General features: G+C 45.3%; 1 protein-coding gene across 3 annotated transcripts in view; it reads left to right on the top strand.

The window, feature by feature from the left end:
* clip3 (CAP-GLY domain containing linker protein 3) overlaps positions 1-26631 on the top strand; it is a 147069-nt gene extending 120438 nt beyond the window's left edge. For 2 of the 3 annotated variants that reach the window (XM_078533231.1, XM_078533232.1), the window contains 11 exons: positions 1714-1807; positions 3442-3603; positions 4111-4229; positions 5307-5543; positions 6367-6502; positions 8407-8535; positions 10910-11044; positions 12059-12182; positions 13823-13887; positions 15022-15094; positions 25892-26631. In XM_078533231.1, the coding sequence (XP_078389357.1) occupies positions 1714-1807; positions 3442-3603; positions 4111-4229; positions 5307-5543; positions 6367-6502; positions 8407-8535; positions 10910-11044; positions 12059-12182; positions 13823-13887; positions 15022-15094; positions 25892-25946 (1329 nt within the window). In that variant the 3' untranslated portion in view covers positions 25947-26631. Of the gene's footprint in view, positions 1-1713; positions 1808-3441; positions 3604-4110; positions 4230-4287; positions 4341-5306; positions 5544-6366; positions 6503-8406; positions 8536-10909; positions 11045-12058; positions 12183-13822; positions 13888-15021; positions 15095-25891 lie in introns of all 3 variants that reach the window. The other variant, XM_078533233.1, reaches the window with a different exon arrangement.
* The last annotated feature ends 672 nt before the right edge of the window (positions 26632-27303 follow it).

Below are 27303 nucleotides of genomic sequence, written 5' to 3'. Positions count from 1 at the left end.
TGGCTACCCTGTTTGAAAAATTGCCGTTGTACATTGAAAGCAATGGATTGCGAATGAAACGCTTTGACTGATTTTGAAGGATGTGATGAGGTGGATTATAAATGTACCATTTTTCCTTCACCGGTTTCATCAAGGGTGATTCCTGCCATGGAGTTTGATCACTAGCTTGTGTATTACTGTCCCTTTGTTGTCTCTAAAATAAAAGAACCCATAAATAAAACAGTCCTGTTATATTAGGAAAGAATTTAAGAGCCTATTTATGAAGCATTACTGGGGTCAAGGGATGGCTTCAAATGATGAACATTGCTGGATGGGAGCCAGGGGAACATTGATTTTTCAGAGCGGTATATTTTCGTGATGTACAGTCAGTATTACCCAGTTAGACCCGGTTGTAACTGTGTGTTAGTGATTGATTTTACACCAGATGCACTGGTTCCCTGAGATAGCAGCTGAGATCATTACTGTCCCTACACAAAAGCCTGACCTTCAAAGCCGGAGTGAGGTGGAGAACAAGTTCGCAATTGGTCTTTTCAAAGATTTGTTCCTCAAGGTTTTTTATTCCCAGCCAGACTCATTTCACAGAGAAATTTAGACTAGGAACAGGAGGCTATTCAGCCCCTCTAGCCTGTTTTACCATTCAGTGAAATCATGGCTGATCTCTATCTTAACTCCAGCCACCCACCTTTGTTCCGTAAACCTTCATACCCTTATCTAATAAAACTCTTGTCAGTCTCTGTTTTTAAATTTTCAACTGAGTCGCCTCCTCACACCAGCCTCACCAGCTTTTTGGGAGAGCGGCTTCCAAATTTCCGCTACCTCTTTCAATGCTACTTTAATCATATTGCAGGGGAAGTTTCTGCCCTGGGAAGTGTATTTACGAGCTCATATCCCTTGTGTTTGCTCTGCTACTGAATCTGGTCCACAACTCACAGTTGGATACCTATCAGGAATTGAAATGCTTGCTGATTCCCACCTCTACCCCACCCCTGTGTTCCCCAAACTCAGGCCAGTGCACAGCCCTGCCTACTGCTCCAGCATGTGGTGACAGGGTTGGGTCTGTATTACTCAGTGGGCAGTGAACCACCAGGAGAGTGAAAGAAAGACTTGCATTTTTTTGGACCCTTCGTGACCCCAGCACACCCCGAAGCACTTTACAGCTAATGAAGTACTTTTTGAAGTGTAGTCACTGTTAGAATGTAGAAAATGAGGCAGCCAATTTGTGCTCAGCAAGATCCCACAAACAGCAATCTGTTTTATCTGGAGTTGGTTGAGCCATGGTCTTATTGAATGACGGAGCAGACTTGAGGGGTCGTATGCCTAGTCCTGCTCCCATTTCTTACGTTTATTGATGTTGATTGAGAGATAAATATTGACCAGGACGTTGAGGGGAACTCTGTCGCTTTTTTCCGAAATCATGCCCTGTGATCCTTTACGTTCACCTGAGAGGGGGCAGACAGGGCCTCAGTTTATTGGCTCGAAGAAATGACAGCACCTCCAACAGTGCAGCACTCCCTCCGTAGAGCACTGGAGTGTCAGCAGACCCAGACTCTTGATAATGAAATATATTTACTCTACACTAACCTGTTGTTCTCCTTTCACCAGTGTGCTTCCTTGCGTGTGCCAGGCAGATTAACATAACACGTTTCGGGTGATAAAGAGGACTCTCGTTTGTTTTGCGATACTGACCTCTTCTTGCTCTTTCTCTTGATCCAGATTCTCAAGCGAGGTTGCCATGTGAATGACAGGGATGGGCTGACAGATATGACCTTGTTGCACTATGCATGCAAGGCAGGAGCAAATGGCGTCGGTAGGTGGTGAAAGTGTTCAGCTTACATAGAGTGACAGAGCCGGTTACATTCTGAGATCTATGAACAGAAACTGGGGGGGGGAATGGGAGAATGCGCTTGTTCTCAACTCTGACATCTGCAGCTTGGATGAGAATAAACCTCCACCCAAAAACAGTGAGGGTAGATTGGGTGTAAATTCCAGAGGTAACTCTGTGAAATTATGCACCAAACTGGGCTCTGCATGCTGATTATGATTTCTATCATGAAAGATGTTGTAATATGCCTTTAAGGGATATCCATATGACATCACTAGAAGGGAAGTGTGTCATGTGATACGAACATTCGCACATAATGGACAAGGAGCAGAAGTAGGCCATCCGGCCCCTCGAACCTGCTGCACCATTTAATAAGATCTTGGCTGATCTGATAGTAACCTCAAATCTGCATCCCGCATACCCTTGATAACCTATCACCCCCTTGCTTACCAAGAATGTATCCACCTCTGCCTTAAAAATATTCCACCGCCTTTTCAGGAAGAGAGTTCCAAAGACTCATGACTCTCTGAGTGAAAAAATTTCACCTCATCTCTGTCTTAAATGGGCGACCCCTTATTTTTAAACAGTGACCCCTAGTTCTAGATTCTCCCACAAGAGGAAACATCCTCTCCACATCCACCCTGTCAAGACCCCTCAGGATCTTACATGTTTCAATCAAGTTGCCTCTTACTCTTCTAAACTCCAGCGGATACAAACCTAACCTGTCCCAACCTTTTCACATAAGGCAACCCGCCTATTCCAGGTATTAGCCTGGTAAATCAGTCTTAGTTTCATTGTTGCTTTGAGCAGAGTGCGTGCACACACACAGCTCCTAGTGTCTTCAAGCTTTCCTACAGTGCAAGACTGTCTAGTCTTAAGAAATGAACCCACAATGCGTTTACCCAATCCCTTATGAGCAATTGGGTATTATATCATTATAATAACACAACAGAGAGCCTACAACACAACTTAAAAGAAAAGAGTTTATTGCTGCATTGGGGTGTTTCCAATGAACCCCAAAAGCAGTGGCCCTTCTTTTGTGAAGAGTGTCATTTCATTTCAATAAAGGTAAGTTAAGAGGCAGCGGTTTTAGTTTTTAACCCTCTGTAAACTCGAGCTCATCCAAAACTCTGCTGCCAGTGTCCTAACTCGCACCAAGTTCCGTTCATTTAAACTGTCCCCCCCCACAATGCTCGCTGAGATCTACATTGGGTCCCGGTCCGCCAATACCTTAATTTTAAAATTCTCATCCTTGTGCTCAAGTTCCTCCGAGATCTCTGCACTCCTCCAATTCCGGCCTCTTGCGCACCCCCACTCCAGCATTGGCAGCTGTACCTTCAGCTGCCTGGACCCTAAGCTCTAGAATTCCTTCCCTAAGCTCTGGAATTCCTTCCCTAAAGCTCTCTCTCTCTCTCTCTCCTCTCCTTTTAAGATGCTCCTAAAACCGCCCTGTTTGGACCAAGCATTTGGTCACCTGCCCAAATATCCCCTTAGGTGGTTCAGTGTCAAATTTTGTTTGTTAACTTTCATGTGAAGCGTCTTGGGAGGTTTTCCTATGCTAAAGGCACCATGTAAATGCAAGTTGTTGGTGTTAAGACATGTCTTTGCACCCGGTTTAGGAGATCCTGTGGCTGCTGTGAGACTGTGCAACCAACTGATTTCTTTGGGGGCCGATGTAGGAATTCGCAGTCGCTGGACCAACATGAACGCCCTTCACTACGCTGCCTACTTTGATGTACCGGAAATAACTCGGATCCTCCTGAAGGCTCACAAACCAAAAGGTAAGGGGGCAGACTGCCAATATTCTGATCGCTTCAGAGCTCACGCAGTTGTGGGCCTGGAATTCTCTGCCATTTCCCCAGCACCTCAGCACCTTGGCAAACTCTGCTTCCTAGGTCCTGTCATTGTTCTGCTTTACTAGTGGGAATCCAGGCTGAAAGTTTCAGCTGTTCCACAGCCCAATGCAAGGGCTCGTTTTCATAGAATAATACAAAGGTAAAACACAGAAGGAGGCCATTTGGCCCATCCTGTCTGTGCTGGCTCTTTCAAAGAGCAGTCAGGCACATACACATCTCTCGTTCTCTCCTAGTTTCTGGCGCACTTGTCTGAGAGCTTTTACATGGGGTATAATCTTCATGGTTCCTACCCTTCCGATTGGTGGTTTGAGAAGGAAATGCAGCCCCGGAAGGAGGAGATTTCAATCTCCCTGACACCCCTGTTTGTGAGATGTCGGGCTTTCCTGACCTGGGGCTATTTTCTGAAACGTTTGTTCTGCTGTATGTTTGCAGTGCTGAACTCCACCTGCAGTGACTTCAACCATGGGACAGCCCTACACATAGCAGCTTCTAACCTGTGCCTGGGAGCTGTCAAGTGTCTCCTTGAGCACGGAGCAAATCCGGCCGTCCGGGTAAGTGGAGATCTTTTCATTCCTTGACTCCAATGTTCCGTCCTTTTCTCCCTTGCAGATACACGTTGCAGGAGCTGCCATCATACACCTCACCAGTTGACCATTCTTCAGGTGAGTGTTGGCAAGTTGCCTGATTATGTGAATCCGATCCTATCGCCTGGCATCCATCCACTTTTCCAGTGCTGTGCTGCATTGCTGGATTGAGGCAAGGAACGGGAATCCCGGATGATTTTTCTTCCCCACTCGTTTCTACCCGGAGAATTCCAAATCCGATTGCAACACCCCCGCCATTCCCCTCGCCTTTATATTGGGTTTGCTGGGCTCTTTACTTCCGGGAGTAAATTTTCTGGATTTGCTAAGGTTGGAAAGTATGAAGGGTCCCATGAGCCCATTGCACGTAGAGTGAGTCTACTCTGGGATTGCTGCCCACTCCATGTGACCCACCCATCCCAGCACCAAACATTGAGCAAACCCAACAGAAAGACAGCTTGCAATCAACCAGGGGGACAGTAGCGTATAGCGCAGTGTCACTGGACTAGTAATTCCCCTCTAACGCTCTGGTGAGATGAGTGTAAGTCCCACCATGACTTTTGAGGGGATTTAGATTCAATTAGTTAATAAATCTGGAATGAAATGCTAATCTTGGATTCCTGGATTGCCATTAAAAACCCATCTGGTTCACTAATATCCTTTAGGGAGGGAAATCTGCTGTCCTTACCCAGTCTGGCCTACATGTGACTCCAGACCCACAACATGGTGGGTAACTCTTAACTGCTTTTAGAAGTGGCCTATAGGGAAAATATAAACACCGTGGGTGTACCTCACTACCACCTTCTTAAGAGCAATTAGGGGTGGGCAATAAATGTTGGTCCAGCCAATGATGTTCACATCCCAGGAACCTATAAGAAAAATCTGTTTGGCCTTTCTTGGCTCAGTTTTGCACTGTTTTAAAATGAGCCTGTACAGGCTATTTCCCCAGCCCATACCTTGATTACCTCACTATGGTAGTAACCAGACTCGTGCCTCTTTTTTAAAAAAAAAAATGTTGTGACTTCCCAATCTTTTCCCACCCAACAGAATCGGAAAGGGCAGGTTCCTGCAGACGTTGTGCCAGACCCAATGGACATGACACTGGACAAGGCCGAGGCTGCCATGGTTGCCAAGGAACTAAAGCAACTGCTGCTCGATGCAGTACCTCTGAGTTGTAACCTTCCCAAGGTCACCTTGCCGAACTATGATAATATCCCAGGCAACCTGATGCTCACCTCACTGGGCCTCAAACTCGGGGACCGAGTCCTTGTGGATGCAGATAAGGTAAGGAGATTTTTGCAGAGGGCAAATGCTCATTCTAACACTGGCTGTGGGTGTCGTGTGCGAGTTGAGAGTGATGAGAAGAGTGAATTACCATGGCGGAATGGAGCAGGACCAGGACTGGGTATTGTGGACGTTTGCCTCTTATCTTGAGAAATCTAGGTAAGGAACTGAGGCCCATAGTCCAGAACATGGTGAGGAGAGATAGACCAGCTATCAGTAATTATATGTTTGCAAATAAAATGAATGAACTGGTCAAGACTGAGAGGGGTAAGGAATTCTACTGTTTTGAGATCCAAGCGAAGAACGATTTTCAGGTGGTTGTGGTGGGATTACACCCTGAAAAATAAACAACCTGTTTTCCATGTGAATCAAAGCCCCTGAAAGGAAGTGAAAGCACCGACCCATTTCCAAGTACCTCGCATGCACCTTGCGGTTCATTTTTGTGGGCTTCATAAACACGACAGCCATTTTGAGCACAGCAAGATCCCACGAGATTTATGATTGGTTAATCTGAGTTTTTGGTCAGGGGAGGAATTTTGGCCACACGTCCGCCAGACTGGGCCGCAGTCACATCATAAGGGCGGCACCTGCGAACATTAGTGGCCTGGGTTATGTGCTCAAATCCTGGGGCGGTGTGGGGGGGGTGGGCGGGGGGGGGTTTGAATCCTGAATTTCCTTGCTCAAAGGGGAAGAGTGTTACAGATTGAACCGAGGTGACTCACACTTCCTGGCACACTCTCACCTTGGGGTATGTATGTGTGTGTGTGTGTGTGTGCGCGTCCTGTAGCTTAAAACCTTTGATTTGTTTTCCCACTCGTCCTAGGTTGGAACACTTCGATTCTGTGGCACCACTGAGTTTGCCAGCGGGCAGTGGGTTGGCGTCGAGCTGGATGAGCCTGAAGGGAAGAATGATGGAAGTGTCGGAGGGATAAGCTATTTTATTTGCCCTCCAAAACATGGTAAGGGGAGCTCGTTCAGCAAGGGTATCCCACATCTGGGACGTTGGTCTGGTTCTTATAGGAACAGTAGGCCATTCAGCCCCTCAATCCTGCTCCACCAAACAATTCGATCACAACATCCTTGTTTAGAAGTTCCTCACCAGAGGAAATGTCTGCCGTTGTGAATCAATTTATTATTTTAAATACCTCAATTAGATCACCTTTCAACCTAATGTTAATTTTATTAATCATATATGAGGGAAGGATGAACTGAAGCCAGTCTTTTCCTTAAGCCATGTTTATTTCCAAGACTGCAGAGTAATGGCATAGATTCCTCTTGTTCCCCCACCCCAACTATTTTTAAACTCTTGCAGTGATTCCCTTATCTTTCCCCAATTGGGGGCAGCTGCTCTTCATTCACTAGCTTAAAGCCTACACTCTATCGTCGTGCTGGTGTCAGCTGTGGCTCAGTTCACAGCACCCTCGCCTTTGAATCAGAGGGTTGTGGGTTCATGTCCCACTCCCGGAAACCAAAAACTGTGATTGTACTCGAAAGAGTTGCAATCTGTGACTGTTGATAACTCGAAAGAGTTTCCAGCATGATTCCAACATTAGCATCTTAACTCATCACCCCCTGTGCTCGCTGTCCTACATTGGCTGCCAGTCTCGCAATGCTGCAATTTTAAAATTCTCACCCTTGTTTTTAAATCCCTTCCCTCTCTATCGCTGTAATATCCTTCGGACCTCCAACGCCCTGTGACCTCTGCGCTCATCCAATTCTGGCTTCTTGAGCATCCCCGATTTTAATCGCTTCACCATTGGCAGCTGCACCTTCAACTGCCTGAGCTCCAAGCTCGGGAATTCCTTCCCTAAACCTTTCCGCATCTCTCTCCTCCTTTAAAACTCTCCTTAAAAGCCACCTCCTTGAACAAGCTTTTAATCCTAATTGCTCCTTATGTATCCCAGTGTCAACTTTCGTATGGTAATATTCCCAAATGCCGTGGGACATTTTACAATGTTAATGGCACCATATAAATGCAAGTTGTTGTTGTAAACTTAAGTGCTTGTAAATTAGCTCTTTAAGTCTTTTTGCCACCAACTACAAGGATCATACGTAAAATGCCCCTGAGATTGTCGCAAACCATCTCAGATCCACATAGGAAACTGTTCTTAATTCAACACAGATTGGCACCAAACTGACTCTGGGGCCACAGAAATGGCCGGTTTGGACAGTGAGATTCGCACGTTAAGAGATGATTTTCTAAGCCAATTGCTAAAGCATGTTCTTGAGATGGGATTAAAGGATCTTTACCCCTGCATCCAACTAGTGCTGTACTGAACCTTGGAGATCATCTACCTAATGAGTACAAAGGACAAATTTCCCAAAAATGCGTATTTTTAAACTAGTTTATAGGAAATTAGGTACAAGTCATATTGTACCAACTGAGATCTTTTGTACTCCACCCCCTCCCACACCCACCTCCCTGCCCCACTGAACACCCCTCAGTACCTCATCCACATTTGTCATACGTGTAGTGGGCAATTTGACTGTGGCAGGAAGAAAGAGGAATTAAAGCTGTGCTGTCACCTCACACCTACACACAAAAGAGTTACTGGAGAGCAACCGGGAGAGGGAAGGTCGACAGAATTCTTTACCCCCCCCATCCACCCAAAATCCCACACCACCTCTCTGCTGAAATGAGCTAATGGCAGAGCTCGGAGATTGACTGAGAGAGCTTCTCTGGTCTGTGTGATTTATGACCACGTTAAGTGGCTCATTTAGCCCTGAACATTGGGGCTGGAAGCTGTTTGTGTGTGTCCCTAGTAAATGATGTTATAATAGTCGCCGGATTGAGCAGTTCCAGCTTTCTTGCGATTGTTGTGCCTATTCCACATTTTCAGCGTGTGCATTTTTATTTTAACAGGTTATTTCTCTCCAGTGTCTAAAATCAGTAAAATTCTCGATCAGACTCCTTCATCTGTAACATCGACACCCAAAACTCCCAGAATGGACTTTGCACGAATGACTGGCAAGACAAAGAAAGATAAAAAAGGTGTGTTTGTCTCTACTTCAATTTCCGATTCTTAGATAAATGTCTCAAGTATTTTTACCCTTGATTAATATCTCCCAGAAACAGTTCAACATACTCCACATGCAGTGGCTGGGGCAAGCACATGAGCCAATTTTTGCTCAGGAAGATCCCACAAAGAGCAGTGAGATGAATGACCAGCTAGTCTTTGTTTTGTTTTGTGGGGTTGGTTGAAGGTTGACCCTCGGAGAACTCTGTTCTTTCAGTGGTGGCCGTGTTCCCTGTAGGGAGCCTCGCTCAAAGCGAGCACAGGCTGGAAAATCAACAAGGTGCACTGCAGGAATTCGCCAAGGTTGCTTAAGACAGCACCTTCCAGACCCACGACCACCTAGAAGGACAAGGGCAACAGATACATGGGAACGCCACCACCTAGAAGTTCCCCTCCAAGTCATTCACCATCCTGACTTGGAAGTATATCGCTGTTCCTTCACTGTCATTGGGTCAAAATCCTAGAACTCCCTCCCTAACAGCACTGTGGGTGTACCTACACCACATGAACTGCAGCGGTTCAAGAAGGCAGCTCACCACCACCTTCTCCAAGGGCAACTAGGGATGGGCAATAAATGCTGGCCCAGCCAGCGAAGCCCACATCCCATGAATGAATTTTAAAAATGGCAATGTCATCACTCCGTGCTTAAGCACAGCTCCTCGCTGGGAGCAATGATGTTGACCTGGACCAAAGGGGCAGGCCTCGGCTTAAGGTCTCATCCGAGGGATGGCATCTCCAACAATGTAGCACTCCCTCCGTACGGCACTGGGCGTGTCAGCATAGAAATTGCGCTCGAGTCTGTGGAGTGGGGCTTGAATCCTCACCTTCTGACTTGGAGGTGAGAGAGTGTGAGCCGCAGCTGAGTTTAGTTGGATCAAAGCTGAAATAATCCTAATCCGGGCCAGAATTTGGACATTGCAAAATTCCAGTGGCACCATCCATATCTATCTAGTAGATCGATGTGGGTTTAGACATGACGTGACCTTTGATTGTGAAAAGCAGTGAGATTCTGTTGCAGGAAACAAATATACAAGTTAGAGACTGGATTTAGCCAGTCCAGTCTACACCTCCTGAAAGAATAACCTGAATTGCGATCATTTAAAATTTCCAGTTAACTGCTCATGAAAGGCAAATTGAAAAATGCCAGTGAGTAGACAGAGAGTGATAGACACCCAGTGGCATGATGTCCAGATGCTCCATATAGAGATATATTTTCCTCTGTTCGCTATTTTTGGTGAAAAGATCAATGAAAGAATGAAGCCAGGTATAGCCCTCTACAGAATAATGTACAGTATGAATGATTATAAGGCAGGGATTTTTTTTTATCACGTGGTATTGTGTAAAGTTGTCACTTTACAGGCGCATAGTGTATGTGACAATATTCCTTTAATATACACCCAGGGTTTAATTTAATCTGAGGATACAGGTCAAAATGTTTGAGTGAATATTCTTTGTGTAATTTTTACAGCTGTAACAAACTTGTTAAGGGAATTTAAACCTCATTGTTAAACAAATTGTTAGGTCCTAGTTTGAATGCAATAAAAATTTTTATCATCTCACTCAACAATTATTTAATCCTCTCAACCAACTGTCAATTATTACAGCAATTCCATGATACCAATTAGATGTAAAGGCTATATGTATAAGTGTCTCCTAATTAGGTGTAAAAGCTGTCTGTATAAGTATCTCCTTGCTGGCTTGGCACACACCGTGATTCCCTGTTATGATTCCCTGATACGAACATGCAAATTAGGAGTGGGAGTAGGCCACTCGGCCCCTCGAGCCTGCTCCGCCATTCAGTTAGATCCTGGCTGATCTGATTTTGATCTCATATTCCTGCCTACCCCCGATAATCTTTCACCCCTTGCTTATCACGAACCTATCTACCTCTGCCTTAAAGACATTCAAGGACTCTGCTTCGACCGCTTTTTGAGGGAGAGTATTCCAGAGTCTCTCAACCCTCTGAAAGAAATTCCTTTTCTCCATCTCTGTTCTAAAGATGCGACCCATTATTTTTAAACAGTGACCCCGAGTTCTAGATTCTCCCACAAGAGGAAACATCCTCTCCAAATCCACCCTGTCAAGTTCCCTCAGGATCTTATATATTTCAGTCAAGTCATCTCTCACTCTTCTCAATGTTAGTGGACAAAAGCCCAACCTGCTCAGCCTTTCCTCATAAGGCAATCTGCCCATTTCTGGTAATAATCTAGTAAACCAAAAAGTATTTAAAAGAAGGTTTGGCCCCTGTGGCAGTGATTGAGCCACTCTGCCAGGTTACTGACTTCACGCAGCCTGGTGTCCGTATCAACATTGGCCTCGCCTCCAGTTTATCCCTATGTTTCTCCTCAGCTATGAGAAGGAAATCCATGTCCATGGGAAGCCTTGATCGAGAGGGCGTGAAGATCGAGATTGGAGACCAAGTGTTGGTGGCGGGTCAGAAACCGGGAATAATTCGGTATTACGGGAAAACCGATTTTGCTCCAGGTGAGTGAAGTCATTGAGAGATGTGCAGAGTGGAAAGGGTGGGCTTTCACTCTGATCTTACGTTGTGGCCTCGCGATTTCTGTAGCAGTTACAAGTCATTAACCACCAGATCTTGGTGATGTAACCGTCTTGTCTTGGAATATTGCTGGATCTCAAGGAATCGGAAATGTTCTGACCATCTCATTTCTAGTAAGGCTGAATGGCTGGTTTCTGTGTTGGAAATACTAAATTAATCTGGAGCATGATTTCAGGTAACCAGCCACATATAGACCCAGACCAGATAAGGAGAGTAGTTTCCATTCCTGAAGACCAGTTGGTATTTTACAATTCAATAGCTTCATGATCACCTGAACCAATAGCAGCTTTTTACTCCAGTTTTGTGTAATTAACTGAATTCAAATTCACAAACTGGTGAGGTTTGAATTGGCATCTCCAGATTATTAGTCCAGGCCTTTTGGATTATTAATCCAGTAACATAATCACTTGGCCGATGAACTGGGTCATCTACTGACGCAGATATTGGTCTCCTAGCTCATGGAATAAAAGTAACACAGATGCCAGTAAAGAGATCATGGCTTTCCTGAATTAACCCATGTGATGAATTTAAATCCACAGAGGAATTGCCCCTCTGAATAATAGGTAGCCATTGCTTCATGTGTGTCACTGTACGCCTTGTTTAATGTCCACGCCTGTTCATGCATGTTGAAAATTCCTTCAGCATCAAGAGTAAAGGAGCCAGGATTGAGAGAGCAAAGCACAGATGAGGCTGCTAATTCTTGCAACCCCTTCATTTGTACCATCTGATGAGGGGTTGTGAGAATTGAACCGTTCATCCTACATTCCTCTCTCCCCTGAACGTTTCCAGCCTTTTCTGGTTTTTAATTGTTGCTCCTGGTGCTTTAGATGTGTCCAGCGAACATCTGAGCTGTGTTGGTGGCTACATGTTGCTCAACTGGTTATTTATGACTGAGTTTATCTGTTATAAGTCACAGCTGTTTCTGTTTTCCCTCCCAGGGTACTGGTACGGTATCGAGCTGGACAAGGCAACTGGGAAACACGATGGCTCAGTGTTTGGTGTCCGCTATTACACCTGCTCTCCAAAGTACGGAGTGTTTGCCCCCCCCTCCAGAGTGCAGAGGTAACTTTCAGTAGCCAATCAGCTGTTGTATTCCTGTGTCCAGGGATTTAAAGGGCCCATGCAACACAGCCTAATTTAAGACACCCCCGGTTGCGCACGTGGTTTGATATTTTCCCTTTCTGCAGCTGAGGAGCCAGCATTTATCAACCCTAATCATTCCTGTACAGCGGGTGGGCATAAAGATCTTCCTGAGATTTCAGTGACCAAGGGCAGTTCTGGCTTCTGCGGGTGTCCTACCTTGAAGGTGTCAGCTGTGGTTCAGTGAGTAACTTTGTGCCTCTTGAGTCAGAAGGTTCAAGTCCCCCTCTCTGCTCTGAGAGTAGCCAGTTATAGAGAAGTGTTGAGAGCCTTTCTGTTTCACTGTGGGATGATACCTGTTGTGGAACAAGCTAATCAAAAAGAAGTAATTCTTTATTCCAATGGAAACACTTTGGGGAAACGGCATTCTTGTCAAATTAAGCCGCAGGCTCCACTCCTGGTGGTGCCCTCCCGTCAATTCCTTTAAGTTTCAGCTTTGCAACCATACTCCACCCCCCCCCACCCCGGAACCCAAAGACTTTGGTTTCTCGGAAGCTGCTCAGCGGGTCATGGGAATAACGCCGCCGGATGGCTAGTCGGCATCGTTTATGGTCGGAGCTACGATGGTATCTGATCGTCTTCGAACCTCCGACTTTCGTTCTTGATTAATGAAAGCATTCTTGGCAAATGCTTTCGCTTTTGTTCGTCTTGCCCCGGTCCAAGAATTTCACCTTTAGCTGCACAATACGAATGCCCCCGGCCATCCCTCTTAATCATGGCCCCAGTTCCGAAAACCAAGAAGATAGAACCGGGATCCTATTCCATTATTCCTAGCTGGAGTATTCAGGCAACCGGCCTGCTTTGAACACTCTAATTTTCTCAAAGTAAATGCTTCGGACCCCCAGGACACTCAGCTAAGAGCATCAAGGTAGCGCCGAGAGGCAGGGGCTGGGACAGGCGGTAGCTTGCCTTGCGGTGGACCACCAGCTTGATCCCAAGATCCAACTACGAGCTTTTTAACTGCAGCAGCTTTAATATAAGCTATCGGAGCTGGAATTACCGCGGCTGCTGGCACCAGACGTGCCCTCCAGTAGATCCTCATTAAAGGATTTAAAGTGTACTCATTCCAATTACAGGGCCTCGAAAGAGTCCTGTATTGTTATTTGTCGTCACCACCATCTACAAGATGCACTGCAGGAATTCACCAAGGCTCCTTCGACTGCATCTTTCAAACCCACGACCACTGCCATCTAGAAGGAGATAGATGGGAACACCACCCCCTGGAAGTTCCCCTCCAAGCCATACACCATCCTGACTTGGAAATATATCAGCTGTTCCTTCACTGTCACTGGGTCAAAATCCTGGAGCTCCCTCCCTAACAGCACTGTGGGTGTACCTACACCACAGGGACTGCAGCGGTTCAAGAAGGCAGCTCACCCCCACCTTCTCAAGGGCAACTAGGGATGGGCAATAAATGCTGGCCCAGCCAGTGAAGCCCACATCCCATGAATGAATAAATAAAAAGCTGCATTCTTGTGTAGAAAATTAGGAGATCTTGTCCCCACTGGCCATTGTTGGGAGGGATATCAAATTAACGATTTTTTTCTCTTCTGATACTGTAGGATCGCTGGCCCGAAAGGTCCCCCGAGTGATGGCACCGTTGGCAAAAAAATTCACCAAGTAACAAGTAAGTTTATGTTACTTCAGTCACACAAAGAAGCTCATAATTTAGAATCAGAGACTTGTACAGCACAGAGGGAGGCTATTTGGCCCATCGTGCCTGTGCTGGCTTGTTGAAAGAGCGATCCCATTAGTCTCCCTCCACTTCTCTTTCACCATAATCCTTTTAAATGTTAAACCAGGTAATAGAAGCCTGTCGACTATAGGGGGAAAGGGGTTTCACAGTTCTAGGATCCCCTGGAAAGGGTAGGAGATGGCATGATACAGAGGACAGTATTGGTCTCCTTATTTAAGGAAAGATGTAAATCCATTGGAAGCAGTTCAGAGAAGGTTTACTAGGCTAATATCTGGAATGGGCGGGTTGTCTTATGAGGAAAGGTTGGACAGGTTAGGCTTGTATCCACTGGAATTTAGAAGAGTAAGAGGTGATTTGATCGAAACCTTTAAGATCCTGAGGGGTCTTGACAGGGTGGATGTGGAGAGGATGTTTCCTCTTGTGGGAGAATCTAGAACTAGGGGTCACTGTTTAAAAATGACAGTCACTCATTTAAGACGAAGATGAATTTTTTCTCTGAGGGTCATACCTTTGGAACTCTCTTCCTCAAAAGGTGATGGAAGCAGAGCCTTTGAATATTTTTAAGGCAGAGCTAGATAGATTCTTGATTAACAAGGGGGTGAAAGGTCATTGGGAGTAGGCAGGAGGTTACAATCAGATCAGCCATGAACTTGGAATAGTGGAGCAGGCTTGAAGGACTGAGTGGCCTCGTCCTGCTCCGAGTTCATATGGTAAGTCCTAATTTCAACATAATGAAGATGCAGAGCTTGAGACTCCCCACTAATGTGGACCACATTGTACATGGTTTTGTGCTGTTGGAGTCACGTCACTCAAAGCTGGGTTGACCACATCCAAACATTCCATAAAATCCTTTCCAGTCACCAGAAAGGAGGCTTTGATTTCCCGGTTATGTAATGAATTGGAACCCACATTCCAGGAGTAACCGAGGAACGTGCTGTCCTATATCTGGATGAAACTGAAACCAGTTATCACGGGTGAAGGGTATTTGCAGTAAAATTTGGATTTGTGCTGATGTGTGTGTGGTAGTTCTGGCTTGACCTCAGCCATTACCTTTTGTTTCCATAGTGACTCAACCCAAGAGGAACTTAGCAGCTGTGAGGACTCCCAAAGACATCGCATCAGAGAGCTCCATATCTAGGTAAAGTATTGCCCTGCATCGGTCTTGTATTTTGTGTGCATTTTATAAATAAGGGATAGAATAGTGAAAGTTACCTTCTCCACCTTCCGATGAAATGCTTTCTACCTCCTCTCCTGCTTCCTGACTTTGCAACCTAACATTTCAGTGTTAGACAAGAACATCAAGATTTACAGATACCAACGTCTCTCAGTAATAATAACTCTCTCCCAACTCCCATTCCTCTTCCTGTGGCCCTGCCTCCTTCGCACAGCTCTCATCTCTTATCTCTTCCCGTCTCACCCCTCGTTGCCACCTCCTGTCCCCCCACCCAGTCTGAACTTTTGTCAACGAGCTCATCCTTGGTCTATCGGACATGGAGACCTGCCATTTCCATTCCGAATGGCTGGGTACAAATGCAGGAGGTTCTCCCCTTGCCTAGCCTAGAGATGGGGGTGGTGGGGAAGGTGCGGAATGAAGCTAATGGCAGTTCCCCCAATGGCTGAGACCAGTTAACTCAACACAAAGGGTCAGTCATGCCCCCAAGCAATGTCCACACATGCCCACTTCCACATCAGGACTCACTAGTAACGATCAATAGTGGGAATTTGGGGGTCCTTTTCAGCCTCAATGGCCCAAGAGATGCTGACGTCAAATTAGCCACCAACTGCAGTCCCATTGTATTGGTTAACCCAGAAGGCTGGGAACTTATAGGAGACCTTTTGCTTAGATTGTCAAATTTTTTATCCACCTGACATCTGACTGCTTTCTTTGGCTAAACTTTTCCTGAACATAAGCTGCATGAGTGAATGTAAAATTCCGTCAATAAAACAGAAAATGCTGGAAATACTCAGCAGGTCAGGCAGCACCTGTGGAGAGAGAAACAGAGTTAACGTTTCAGGTTGATGAACCTTTGCTGCCAGCGCTGTGCATGCTCAGTTCTGGGCGGGATTTAGGAGCTTGGGGTGGGGTTATGGTGGGGAAACCAGGAAGCGGGGATTTCTTTGAGTTCCCCGCTGCACCCTTCCCTCCAGCAGAAACATTAATATTTCAGTTTTTACTGGGGTCTTCCCCACCTAATGCACAACCCAAAACTCGGGGGAAGGGTGAGGGTGAGGTGGGGGGGGTGCAGATTTCCCAGGGAAGGGGAGGGGGTTTTGTGTCCATGCAGGGGATTCCATCTGAGCTTGCCTGCTGCCTTTTTCTTTTTTTTCCTTGAATCGGTAGCTCTCCATTCCTAACCCTGTTCTATCCTTGCTGAGAAACCTACCACTGTTTTATAATGGAGAGGCCTAGATGCCTGAGGACAGTTGCCAACCGGCTCCCACCTCCTTCCAGACCATGACTCCAATACCGATGCCAAACTGTTATTTCCCTGACCCTGGATCCCTGTGACATTGTCCCACCAGCCCCATGGGCGTGACATCACTGGATTTTACGCATATGCACGGACGAGTGCGTGTGCGCGGTCAGGTATCGGTGGCCATCTTGTGCAGCCATCTTGTGTTGGTAGGAGACGCAGTGAGAAAAGCCAAAGGGAGTGCTAATGTGTATAGTAAAGAAACAAAGCATGTGCCCAGATGAGATGTGAATGGCTGCGTGGCGGCCGTCCGGGTTCAAAGTGAAGAAATAAAGAATCGAGAAGAAACCGAGCCAGCGAAAAAAAAACATGAAGCAAAATAGAACGAGTATTCCCAGCCTTTTCTGTTTTATTTTGGGATCCGCAGTTTTTTTTTGCTTTTATAGAAGTTGTTTCAATCTTTAATACCATGGGTTACCTAAATATTAGCCACGTGATTGTTAGTACTTCCACTATGTGCGGGTAACTTGGGCATGTGTGTTAGAGAGTTTTTCATCTGTCTCTGTGACATGACAAAGAGACCTGTGACCACAGTGCACAACAAAATGTTCCCTAGGTTCAACTCTTAACAGTTCCTGGTTCCTTGGGGAAATGGAAAGCTGCAGAGTTGACATTTAGACTGCCTGCGAACCTAGGACAGGGGGATACAGAGCGGACCTGCCTGGAGAGGCTGGAGAATAGAACGAGGCTTGTACAGAAGGTGGAGAAAGTAACTTGCCACATGAGGAGAGGAACATTAGCTTTTTATGTAAACTCACTTTGAAAGGTGATTTTTTTATAAAGAGCAATTAACGTGCCATAAAATTTGAACTGAGTTTAAAGTTGCTTTCGAACAATTTGATTCTAAACAATCTCTTGTCACTTGAAGATTTGACCTCTCACAGTGAACCCATGTGGCTAACAGGAAACTTGCCCACACATTCAAACTGGTTTTGAACCCAAATGCTGTAGATTTTGAAGTGGGGGTCAGGGGGGGTGGGAATTGCAACTGGGACGCTTTGTTTTGAATTCAGCAATTTCTGGCTGTAAGCCAGAGATTCCTGAACTTGAATAAACTAGGTTCCCAGCCTCTGTATCCAACATGGTGGCAGGTAGGCTAACCTTGAGTAGACGGGTTCGGCAGTACGGGTGTGGGGAAGGCTGCCGTGGGGGTGGTAGCTGCTACCATGTTGGGTAGACCATCGCTGTTGGTAACAGGCTTGGGCTGCCTATAAGTTGCTGTAATTGTTCACCTTTCCTTCTCATCCCAGCGTGTTCCTCAGAGAGGAGCTGCTTCAACCTCCCGGATCAATTTACCTTTTTAATGATCAACAGTGTGACATTGTGCTCCCTCACTAAGTCGCTGTTCAGTATGTTCAGGCAAGTCATTCTGGGGAGGGGGCTCCATTTCTGATTTATTTTGGTTTAAGTGATCTCCAATCCTCAAGATGGTGACTATTCCCATTCCCCTGGTTGTCCTCTATTAACCAAAATACTTTGCATCTTTAATCCAGTTTTTGACACTATTCCTTGAAGGTGATGACTTCAGGCCAACAGTTGGGATGTTAACAATCGGGATCAGTGTGTCCCTGGCAGAATTTTTTGCTTCTGACAATTGTCCAGTGGTTAATGTGCGCCCTCTGAAAGTCCGATGAGGACAGAGTGAGAGTGTGATGCCCCACATGGATCACCAGCCTGTTGCCTCTCGTTGTCTAACCTCAGATGGAGGTCGGCCAGATTAGGTGAGGTGAATGGAGGGCAAGCATTGAACTTTATGCAGTAAGTGCATAAGGGAAAAAAAAGGGGGAGAAAATTGGGGATGGGATTCGATAGTGCAGTACCCCTCCCACTGGGATCGCCTGCTCCATTGCTGGTGAGGTGAGAGCCATAAACTCAAGGTCCTGTGAGATAAAACCACGTTCTGGAATATTGCAGGGTAGTCAACATAGGCCAGTGCACTTCCTGCTCTTCTGCAGGTGTCTAGTTCTTGATGCAACCCTCGATCTCTCTTTGCCTTTCATGATTTCGTAAGGGAACACTGTTGCGTTGTTATTAAGAGATTGATAATATAAATTAACCCTTTGAAGGCCCGGAGGTTCACAATACAGTGAAGTCCACTGGTCTTTCACTGTTTGACATAATGTCACAGGTGTTGTACCCCACTGGGCTGCTTTACATTTATAAAGTCACTTTTCTTCCTCCACCGTAATATACGAAAGGCCACAAGTTTGTATTTTGGAAAGGACATGTGGAATTCAAAGGGTTAATTGAAAGGGAACATCTCGCCATCAGCACACACCTTCTGAATATCAACACAGGCTTGGACAGAACTTGTTCAAACCAGTGATTTAATGAGAGAAAAGAAAATGTTATTTATGGAAAAGGCTGAAGGCTAATCAGAGGGTTTTGAAAGGGTTACTGAGTTTTAACAAGGGAGTTGGATGAACATCATACAGCTAGACATGCAAAAAAAAAACCTTTCATACATTAAAATTCTTAGCCTCTTCGTGCATCTCCGGCTTGCAAAACATTGCTACTTGTTGTCAAATTCTTGGCACGTTTTTGTGGGAACATTTTCCAATGTAAGTGCGGAACATACGCAGTTATAATGGGAACTTCCACATGAACCAGTGCTTTAATTATACCCTCCTGGCAGCGATGGCACCAGAGTGCCACAGTTTTGGCTCATCCTGTGCTCCCACAGCTCAGTTCTCTGCTTCCAAATTCCCAATTCTGCCTCTTAATTCTAACTGATATTAAAATAAAGACCGAATGTACGACTTTAAAATATTTTTTAAATTATTTGTTCTTGGGATGGGGGTGTCGCTGGCTGAGCCAGCGTTTATTGCCCATCCCTAAGTGGTCCTTGCTTAGAGGGCATTTTAAGAGTCAACCACATTGCTGTGGGTCTGGAGTCACATGTAGGCCAGGCCAGGTAAGGACAGCAGATTTCCTTCCCTAAAGGACATTAGGGAACCAGATGGGTTTTTATGACAATCGGCAATGGTTTCATGGTCATCATCAGATTTTTAATTCCAGAATGTTTTCATTCTGCCGTGGTGGGATTTGAACCCAGGGCCCCAGAGCATTACCCTGGGAATCTCTGGATTACCAGTCCAGTGACAGTACCACTATGCTGCTGCCTCCCAGAAAGTGAAAAGCAGCTCAGAACCGTACTCTTATTTCCCAGTTTTTTACTGATGTTTGTTCTGGGCTATGGACTAAATTTGGTCCTGACCCCAGTGCCTCATGGAGGTCACAGAATTGTTACAGTGCAGTAGGAGGCCATTCGGCCCATCATGTCTGCACCAGCTCTCCGGATGAGCAGCTTACTTAGTGCCATTCCCCTGCCTTCTCCCCATAACCCTGCACATTCTTCCTTTTCAAATAACAATCTAACTCCCTTTTGAAATAGTTTTAAAAATTAATAATTGAGCCATCTATTAATTAATGATTCTAGTCACACTCTGTGATTCTAATAACAGGTGTGTTAATGAAATGCCTTTATTGTTTTAATTCACTGGATTTTGTTAAATAGCAGAGAGAGGAATTTCATACAAGGCATTGTGTGTATATGTGTGTGTTTGTTACAATTGCACAGCAAGAGGTCAGGCCAGGTTTGTCTGTTAGTGTTGGTTCAGCTCTCTTGCATGTGTTCAAGCTCAGTATCCAACTCCCTCAGCGATGTGCCATCAGCACTTGACAGTTAGAGGCGTTATTGCCATGGTAACTTAAGACACTGCCTCTTCATTGGGCACGGGAGTGTGGAGTGATAATATCACTACACTTCGACCCATATCAATCCAGGCCAAAGCTTCTTTAGAATTCTGCCCCAAATGACAATGGGGAAATATCCTCAACGGCCTCACGGACTCTGGGTTGGTTTAGACCTCAACTACACTGCTCTTGGGAGTCACTGAGCCACCACTTTCTCTTTCATTTCTTCCTTTTGGGGTCTGCTGGATAAAGCAGTCACTGCTCCGTGATACAGCTGAGGCCTGTTTGGTGGTGGGAGGTGGGGACAAGTGAGGAGGACAAATGCAGACCCCAGCACACCAGAACTTGGCATATTCAAGCCAATACAGGGGGCCCATTATGCCACTTAATTGGAAACCCTTATTGAGAGAAAAAAAATGGTTTGACATCTAGAAGCAAGAGTGAATGGCAAGGTTCCCTTTCCATGACAAAGCCTGACCCTTACTATTGGAAGTGCTGTTCTTAGTCACTGCTATCTTACAGGCTTATTAAAATACTTCAGAATAGCACTTCTGGATTTTCTGAAGAGACCCACATCTAATAAAGTGTAACCACTGGTATGTTGATGGGAAGATTTTATTTTGTATTTTTCATGCCATTTGGAACTGTTTTACATGAAGGAGTTGACACTGAACAAGGCAGTGATGGACAGGAAGCTGAACGCTTCTCTTGGGCATCATACCACAAAGGGAGTTTGCGAATGGTGGGTGGGAGGAGATAGCCTGTGGACTTTGTTCAGGCCATGGCATGAAGATGTGGTTCCCTACCCCCCTGCCCTGCCCCCATTTTGTCATGTGGTGCTCGGTACATAAAACATGCTGGGTTGGTAAATCCATTGCCCGGTGATGGAACTGAGCCACACTGGCCAGGAATGTTGGTAGATTCCACCCCATGATCTTGGCCAGAGCCACCAAAGTTGGTGCATTAACCTCTAGGGCAAGATTGGGGGAGGGGGGGGGAGAGAGTGCTGTGGGCGGGGGGGAGGTGGGTGGTGGGGGAAGGCGAGAGTTTTGACCCAGTGCCCCTTGCTGGAAAACGTGTATGTTTGGACATCCCATGAGGACTGGAACAAGCGCGGCCGTGAACCCCCAATCCCTGTCAGTAATCCATGGAAACTCACTGTCTCATCTTCGTGAAGTATGGCTCAATGGATGAAGGCAACCATCCAACTATGCCAAGCAGGAGTTGGCATCTTCTTGGCAAGATGTAAGAAAAAGGACCGATGGCAAATTTTGGTAAAATTGATTTAACCCTAGAGGAGCCACAACTTCTGGGTCCATTACTGCCTTCCATTGGTCTTTTGTTCATCACAGGTTTTTGTGTTCCGAATCTCCAATTCCCAAATTTTTACTTCAGCATGTTAAAGACTTTACTGAGGATCTCGGGGTAATGTGGAGTAATCCAGGAAAAATTCCAAGCTCGACAAGTTTTTATTTTGTTTCCGAATGTTCAGGACATTTGATAGGATGTATTGTGAGAACAGCAGCTCAACATTGGAAGATTTGCCTTTGACCAGATCACAGATTCTGTACAAATCCTGGCCCATTGACCTTTGGCATGGGCCAAGTGCAATACCTGGGTATCATGTGCCATCCCATTTCCATGACCATATTTCCAATGGGTGAATTTGGCATTCACCAATCATTAATTTAGTTCTGTTAGGGTGTCTGGGTATTGGCAACATACTTGCATGAAACTGGAGTCCTGGATTAGTTCAAATTGTTTCTGCCATGGAACCATCTGTGTATCTATGAACTCCTCCTGATGTACACCCAGTGTACAGGAGGGTCTGTGCGTACATTTCGGAGATAGTCAGAGGCGAAACTAGAAGCTTGAAGAACACACAATCACTCACTCACTCTGTCTGTTACACTGTACGTCCACACACTCTCAACATCAGTCTGAACAGATCCGGGAGAATCTACTCGATTATAGGCAGCCCATAAACGCATCAGCGAGGAGAGAGATCCTGCCTAAGGGTTAACAGCACTGACAGAGCAGCTTTTTTTTTAACTGGTGGTGGGCTGCAGTGTGGTTCTCACATTGCTTTGGGCCCCAAGAGAAAGGCCAGTTGCCTGATATCAGCTGTTGGAAACTGTGTCAAATGGAACAGGATGTCAATGTTAGCTTCGTGCTTACTGACTGTATGCTAACCTCTGAACAGTACCATTGAGAAAACAGGCATTCACTCTCCCCTTTCCCCTTTTTACCCCTCCCCCCCTAAGCTCTAGCTGAAGGATGAATTTCCTGGACATTCTCAGTTTGGTCTCTCTGCTAAATTAGTTCCAGCCCATAATCCCCCCCCCCCCCCCCCCCCCAAGATAATTCCTGTTTGAAGGGCAGAGAATGAACGAACCGGAGGTTGGAAAACTGTATTGACAAAGCCTCGTAGACAACGAGGAGCAAGGACACAGCTTTTCCAGCGACTTCAGGGATGGGGGTAGCATTGGGGTTACCAACTCTGATCGGCCATATTCCTGGAGGCGTCATCCCTCCCGTCTCAATATTGTTAAATTAACAAACAAAATGTTCAAATTAAATTTTAAAAATGTGCTTTTTTAACATCCCTGTTTTTTTCCTCTCTCACCTGAATTGTTGCCCAGGAGATTTGTTGTAAATGCTGGAGGGTTGGGTGGAGTAGTGGTCAATCATACAGCCTCAAGTCTTCAACCCGATTTTTATTTCCCGTGAGATCCTGTGGATGGTGAGACCACTGCCCTACTCTGCACAGTGGACCTCGTTCTTGTTTTTTATTTATTCTTTCACATGGGTATCGCATTTGTTGCCCATCCCTAATTTCCATTGAACTGAGTGGTTTGCTAGGGTCAACGGCATTGTTGTGGGTCTGAAGTCACATGTTGGCCAGACCGGGTAAGGACAGCAGATTTCCTTCCCTAAAGAGACATTAGTGAACGAGCGATGATGGTTTCATGGTCACCATTACTAAGACGAGCTTTATATTCCAGATTTGCTAATTGAATTTAAATTCCACCAGCTGCTGCAGTGGAACTTGGACTCATGTCCCCCAGAGCATTAGCCTGGGCCTCTGGATTACTAGTCCAGCAATATTACCATAACACCAGGATCTCCCCCTCTGCCTATGGATGTTTGAATCTGTGTAGGATGGTCCAATCTTTAATTGTGCTGCCCTTTCCTGTAGTTCCCTGATTCTGTGTGGTGATTCTGTCAAAAGACTATTCAAGTGAATAGTCAGAGTGAAACTAGAAGCTTGAAGAACACGCATTCAGTCGCACGGTCTCTGTTACACTGTATGTCCTCACACTCCCAACATCAGTCTGAACAGAGCCGGGAGAATCTGCTCAATTATAGGCAGCCCATAAACACATCCTGTCTGTGATTGTTCTACAGTGAAACTCCAAATTTATTTCCTTTCCCCTCACATCAAATAGGTTAGTCATTTCAAACAGTAGGAGGAACAAGAAGGAGCGATTGGTTCTGGGTAGCTCCAGTAAAAAGTTGGCATGGACACAATGGGCCAAATGGCCTCCTTCTGTACTGTAAGCTCCCGATGGTTTTATTGTGGAGACTTCTGCCTCAGGAGGGCTGAAAGAGAGTGAAGGCTGAACTGTTGGCAGTGCCCATCATGCAGTACTGAGGGAGGGCTGCACTGTTGGCAGTGCTCCTCATGCAGTACTGAGAGAGGGCTGCACTGTTGGCAGTGCTCCTCATGCAGTACTGAGGGAGGGCTGCACTGTTGGCAGTGCCCCTCATGCAGTATTGAGGGAGGGCTGCACTGTTGGCAGTGCCCCTCATGCAATACTGAGGGAGGGCTGCACTGTTGGCAGTGCCCCTCATGCAGTATTGAGGGAGGGCTGCACTGTTGACAGTGCCCCTCATGCTGTACTGAGGGAGGGCTGCACTGTTGGCAGTGCTCCTCATGTGACGTCCACATCTCAAGAATGTTTTCTTTTAAATGTAGCAGCTGTTTGTTTCCTTGCATTGGAATTAATAGTTGGGGCTCTGGGTGGGCGACAGGAGGACAACATAAAATAAAGTAATGATAAGAGGAATTGAATATAGAAAATTACGACATGGACATAGGCCATTCGGCTCATCCAGTTAGTGTTGTATTTATCCTCCATGAATTATAATCCCACTGCCTGTTCAGTTCCAAAATCCCTTTATCCCCTTTCATCCACCTAACAGTATCTACCTTAAATGTTTACCTGGTATTTGCTTCACTCGTTGATTCTAGATTATTCTACAGCCTCAGAAGCCTCGAGGTATAAATCTGTCTCTTGCTCCCTGCCCTAAATCTCTCAGTCCCCTTGTTCTGGACCCCTCAAAGTCACTGGCCTGTTCCTATCTGCTCTATCCTGTCTCCTTCTTATTTTAAACGACTTTGTTCAATCACACTGCAGTCTCAAAATCAAATGGAAAATACCGGAAACGCTCATCAGGTCAGGCAGTGTTTGTCGAGAAACAGAGTTAACAATTCAAATCAAAGATCTTCCCTCAGAACTGGAGAAGGTTAGAGATTCAGCCAAAGTTTAAGTAAGAACTGTGGTACAGAATCCTGCTTTCTCAAGTCTAGCTTTTGTGTTTCTTAAAACTTAATGTGCTGGTGAATCTATATCAAATTCTCATCACTTCCCATAATGTGGAACCCAAAGCTGCACACAGTCCTCTAATGGTGAACTTACTAAGGTTTTAATAGATTCACCGTTTCACCTTGACTGATATTTTCTATTCCTTTTGTCATTAATTTATTTTATGCTGTAATCCTGTCGCCCACCCAGAGCCTGACCATTAATTCCAATGTAAGGAAACAAACAGCTGTTACATTTAAAAAAAAATTCTTGAGATGTAGACGTCATATGAGGGGCACTGCCAACAGTGCAGCCCTCCCTCAGTACTGCATGAGGGGCACTGCCAAAGGTGCAGCCCTTCCTCACTATGGCATGAGGGGCACTGCCAACAGTGCAGCCCTCCCTCAGTACTGCATGAGGGGCACTGCCAACAGTGCAGCCTTTGCTCTCGTTCAGCCCTATTGAGGCAAAAGTCTCCACAATAAAACCGTCGGGAGCTAACAGTACAGAAGGAGGCCATTCAGCCCATTGTGTCCATGCCAACTTTTTACTGGAGCTATCCAGAATCAATCGCTCCCACTGTTTGAAGTGACTAACTTCTGAGAACTCAATAGGTTCTTCCTGAAATTCCCACTGTACAACTATAGGAGTCTCCTCGAATCCTGTGATGTTTATTCAAATAACACAGGGGGGCCAGAGAAAAAATTACTAAAACTGCATCATCGAAAGGATTTACAAACTATACCCAAAAGAGGGGATTTTACAAAATTAATTTGGCTGTGTACAATGTGTAACAGGTTCATGTGAAAGAAACACTACTGTGGTTGTTAATGAGTGTGTTAAACACAAAAATATTGGGGGCAGGAATTTTGTCTATTAACTTCCACTCAGAAAAATCCTGAAACCTGAAGTTTAGAATTACTGCATTTGAGGGGTTGAAGAGAATGATAAACTTTCGGTTGGAAACATATTTTAAAAACTCAGCCATTTATTAATTGCTACATCAAACAGTTAGCGACCAGCTGAGTTAAAGGTGGGTGGATGACTGGGAATTTTTGGGTTCATCCTCTGTTATGTGTCTGGTCTGAGTGACCCTCTCTGAATCTTTGATCCTTTTATGTATTGGGAATGCCCCTGTCTCAATTCCCTCCCCTCTCTTGCCTCTTCTCGTTCCAGATTACTCTTCTGTTGTTGGTTCCCCTGGATGCTGAGAGCAGAAATGCAGTCGTAAAAAAAAAAACCCTCCTCACCCTCCTCCTCGGACTCTTCTCTTCCTCCTCGACTCTTGTTCTTTATTTGTGCTTTGGAGAAGGACTGCCGATCACAATCTTAGATACTAGTTCAGCCAGATGCAGTCATAGTTGATTCTAGTGCCTTGTACCTTGACTAAATATCCCTGCATTCCACAGTAGTTTAAATAGATAAAATAACCTTTCCTTTGATACTGACTGAAAGATTATATATATATATATATATACATATACATAATATATATATATATATATATAAATGAGCGTGAAGCTGGTTTGTGATTCCTCTTTATTATTTGAATGATAAAAGCTGAGAGAGCATTTACTGTCAAAATTATGGCCTGTACCGTAAAACTGAGAATATGGGTACAATCCCGATTTTGCAGTGAAGCTTATGTCCCATTGGTAACTGTCAACTACTTTACTGTATATCAGAGTGTTAAGGGATGTGAAATGTATTTGGGATTTTATGAGATTAGTAAAACTCAGTAAGGGAGGATGGATTATTGAGTGTTTCAGTTTATGCCAGATGGGAATAAACAGATAAAGTGCTGTTTATTAGTTGAAGTAAAAACCAAAAATAAAGTTCAGGAAAGGTTTATGTATGCACTGTTGCTTAGAATGATCTGAGAGACCCAATGAATTTTTATAACAGCTTGTCAATAACTTGTTCTTCATTTTCTCATTTCCCCACCCCTCTTGAAGGTATTGTGAATCCTTGCTGGTTTGACAGGTGAGCCTCGACGTTGAGTGGGGACAGGCTATTTGGCTACTGGAGGCATCGCAGCTAAGCTTGTCCTCACCCAACATCCCCGCGTGCCCTTTCAAGCAAGAGACGTGTAATATTGATCAGTGGCAGGAACTCTGGCATCGTTCCTGCCACCTTCATGTAGCCCCCCTCACCATCCCTGTCCTGGAGGAGTGGGAGCAGGGATGACTTAGTGCTCTCAAACTCAACCCCAATTGAGGCCCTGCCAACTTGGCGAGGCCGGGGGCAGGGGAGGTGGAATCTGGGATCTTCCTGTGCTGCACGGGTAGAGTTTCACTTCTGTTATCCTGATCAATTGAAATTTAGATCGATATTAATTGGAGACGTCACCTGACCTTACCTTACCCATCTTCTGATTGGATGAGAGCATCATGGTGCCATTATTAGTTTGACTGAGTGTCATGACTGATTGGAGCCTTGTTTCAATTAATTTGCACTAATATTTTCAATCCCTAACCCCCATTTGTAATTTCCAACCATCTCCGAGTAGGATCTGATTTACAGAATTATTGATGATGTTTCTGGGTGTCTTTTTTAAAAATTTCAACGCAAAATTCATTCCTTTAGTT

The sequence above is a fragment of the Cetorhinus maximus genome, chromosome 32 (genome assembly GCF_964194155.1).
Source record: "Cetorhinus maximus chromosome 32, sCetMax3.hap1.1, whole genome shotgun sequence".
Taxonomy (NCBI): domain Eukaryota; kingdom Metazoa; phylum Chordata; class Chondrichthyes; order Lamniformes; family Cetorhinidae; genus Cetorhinus; species Cetorhinus maximus.
The sequence above is the reverse complement of the archived record's forward strand: the minus strand, read 5'-3'. Positions and strand labels throughout refer to the sequence as shown.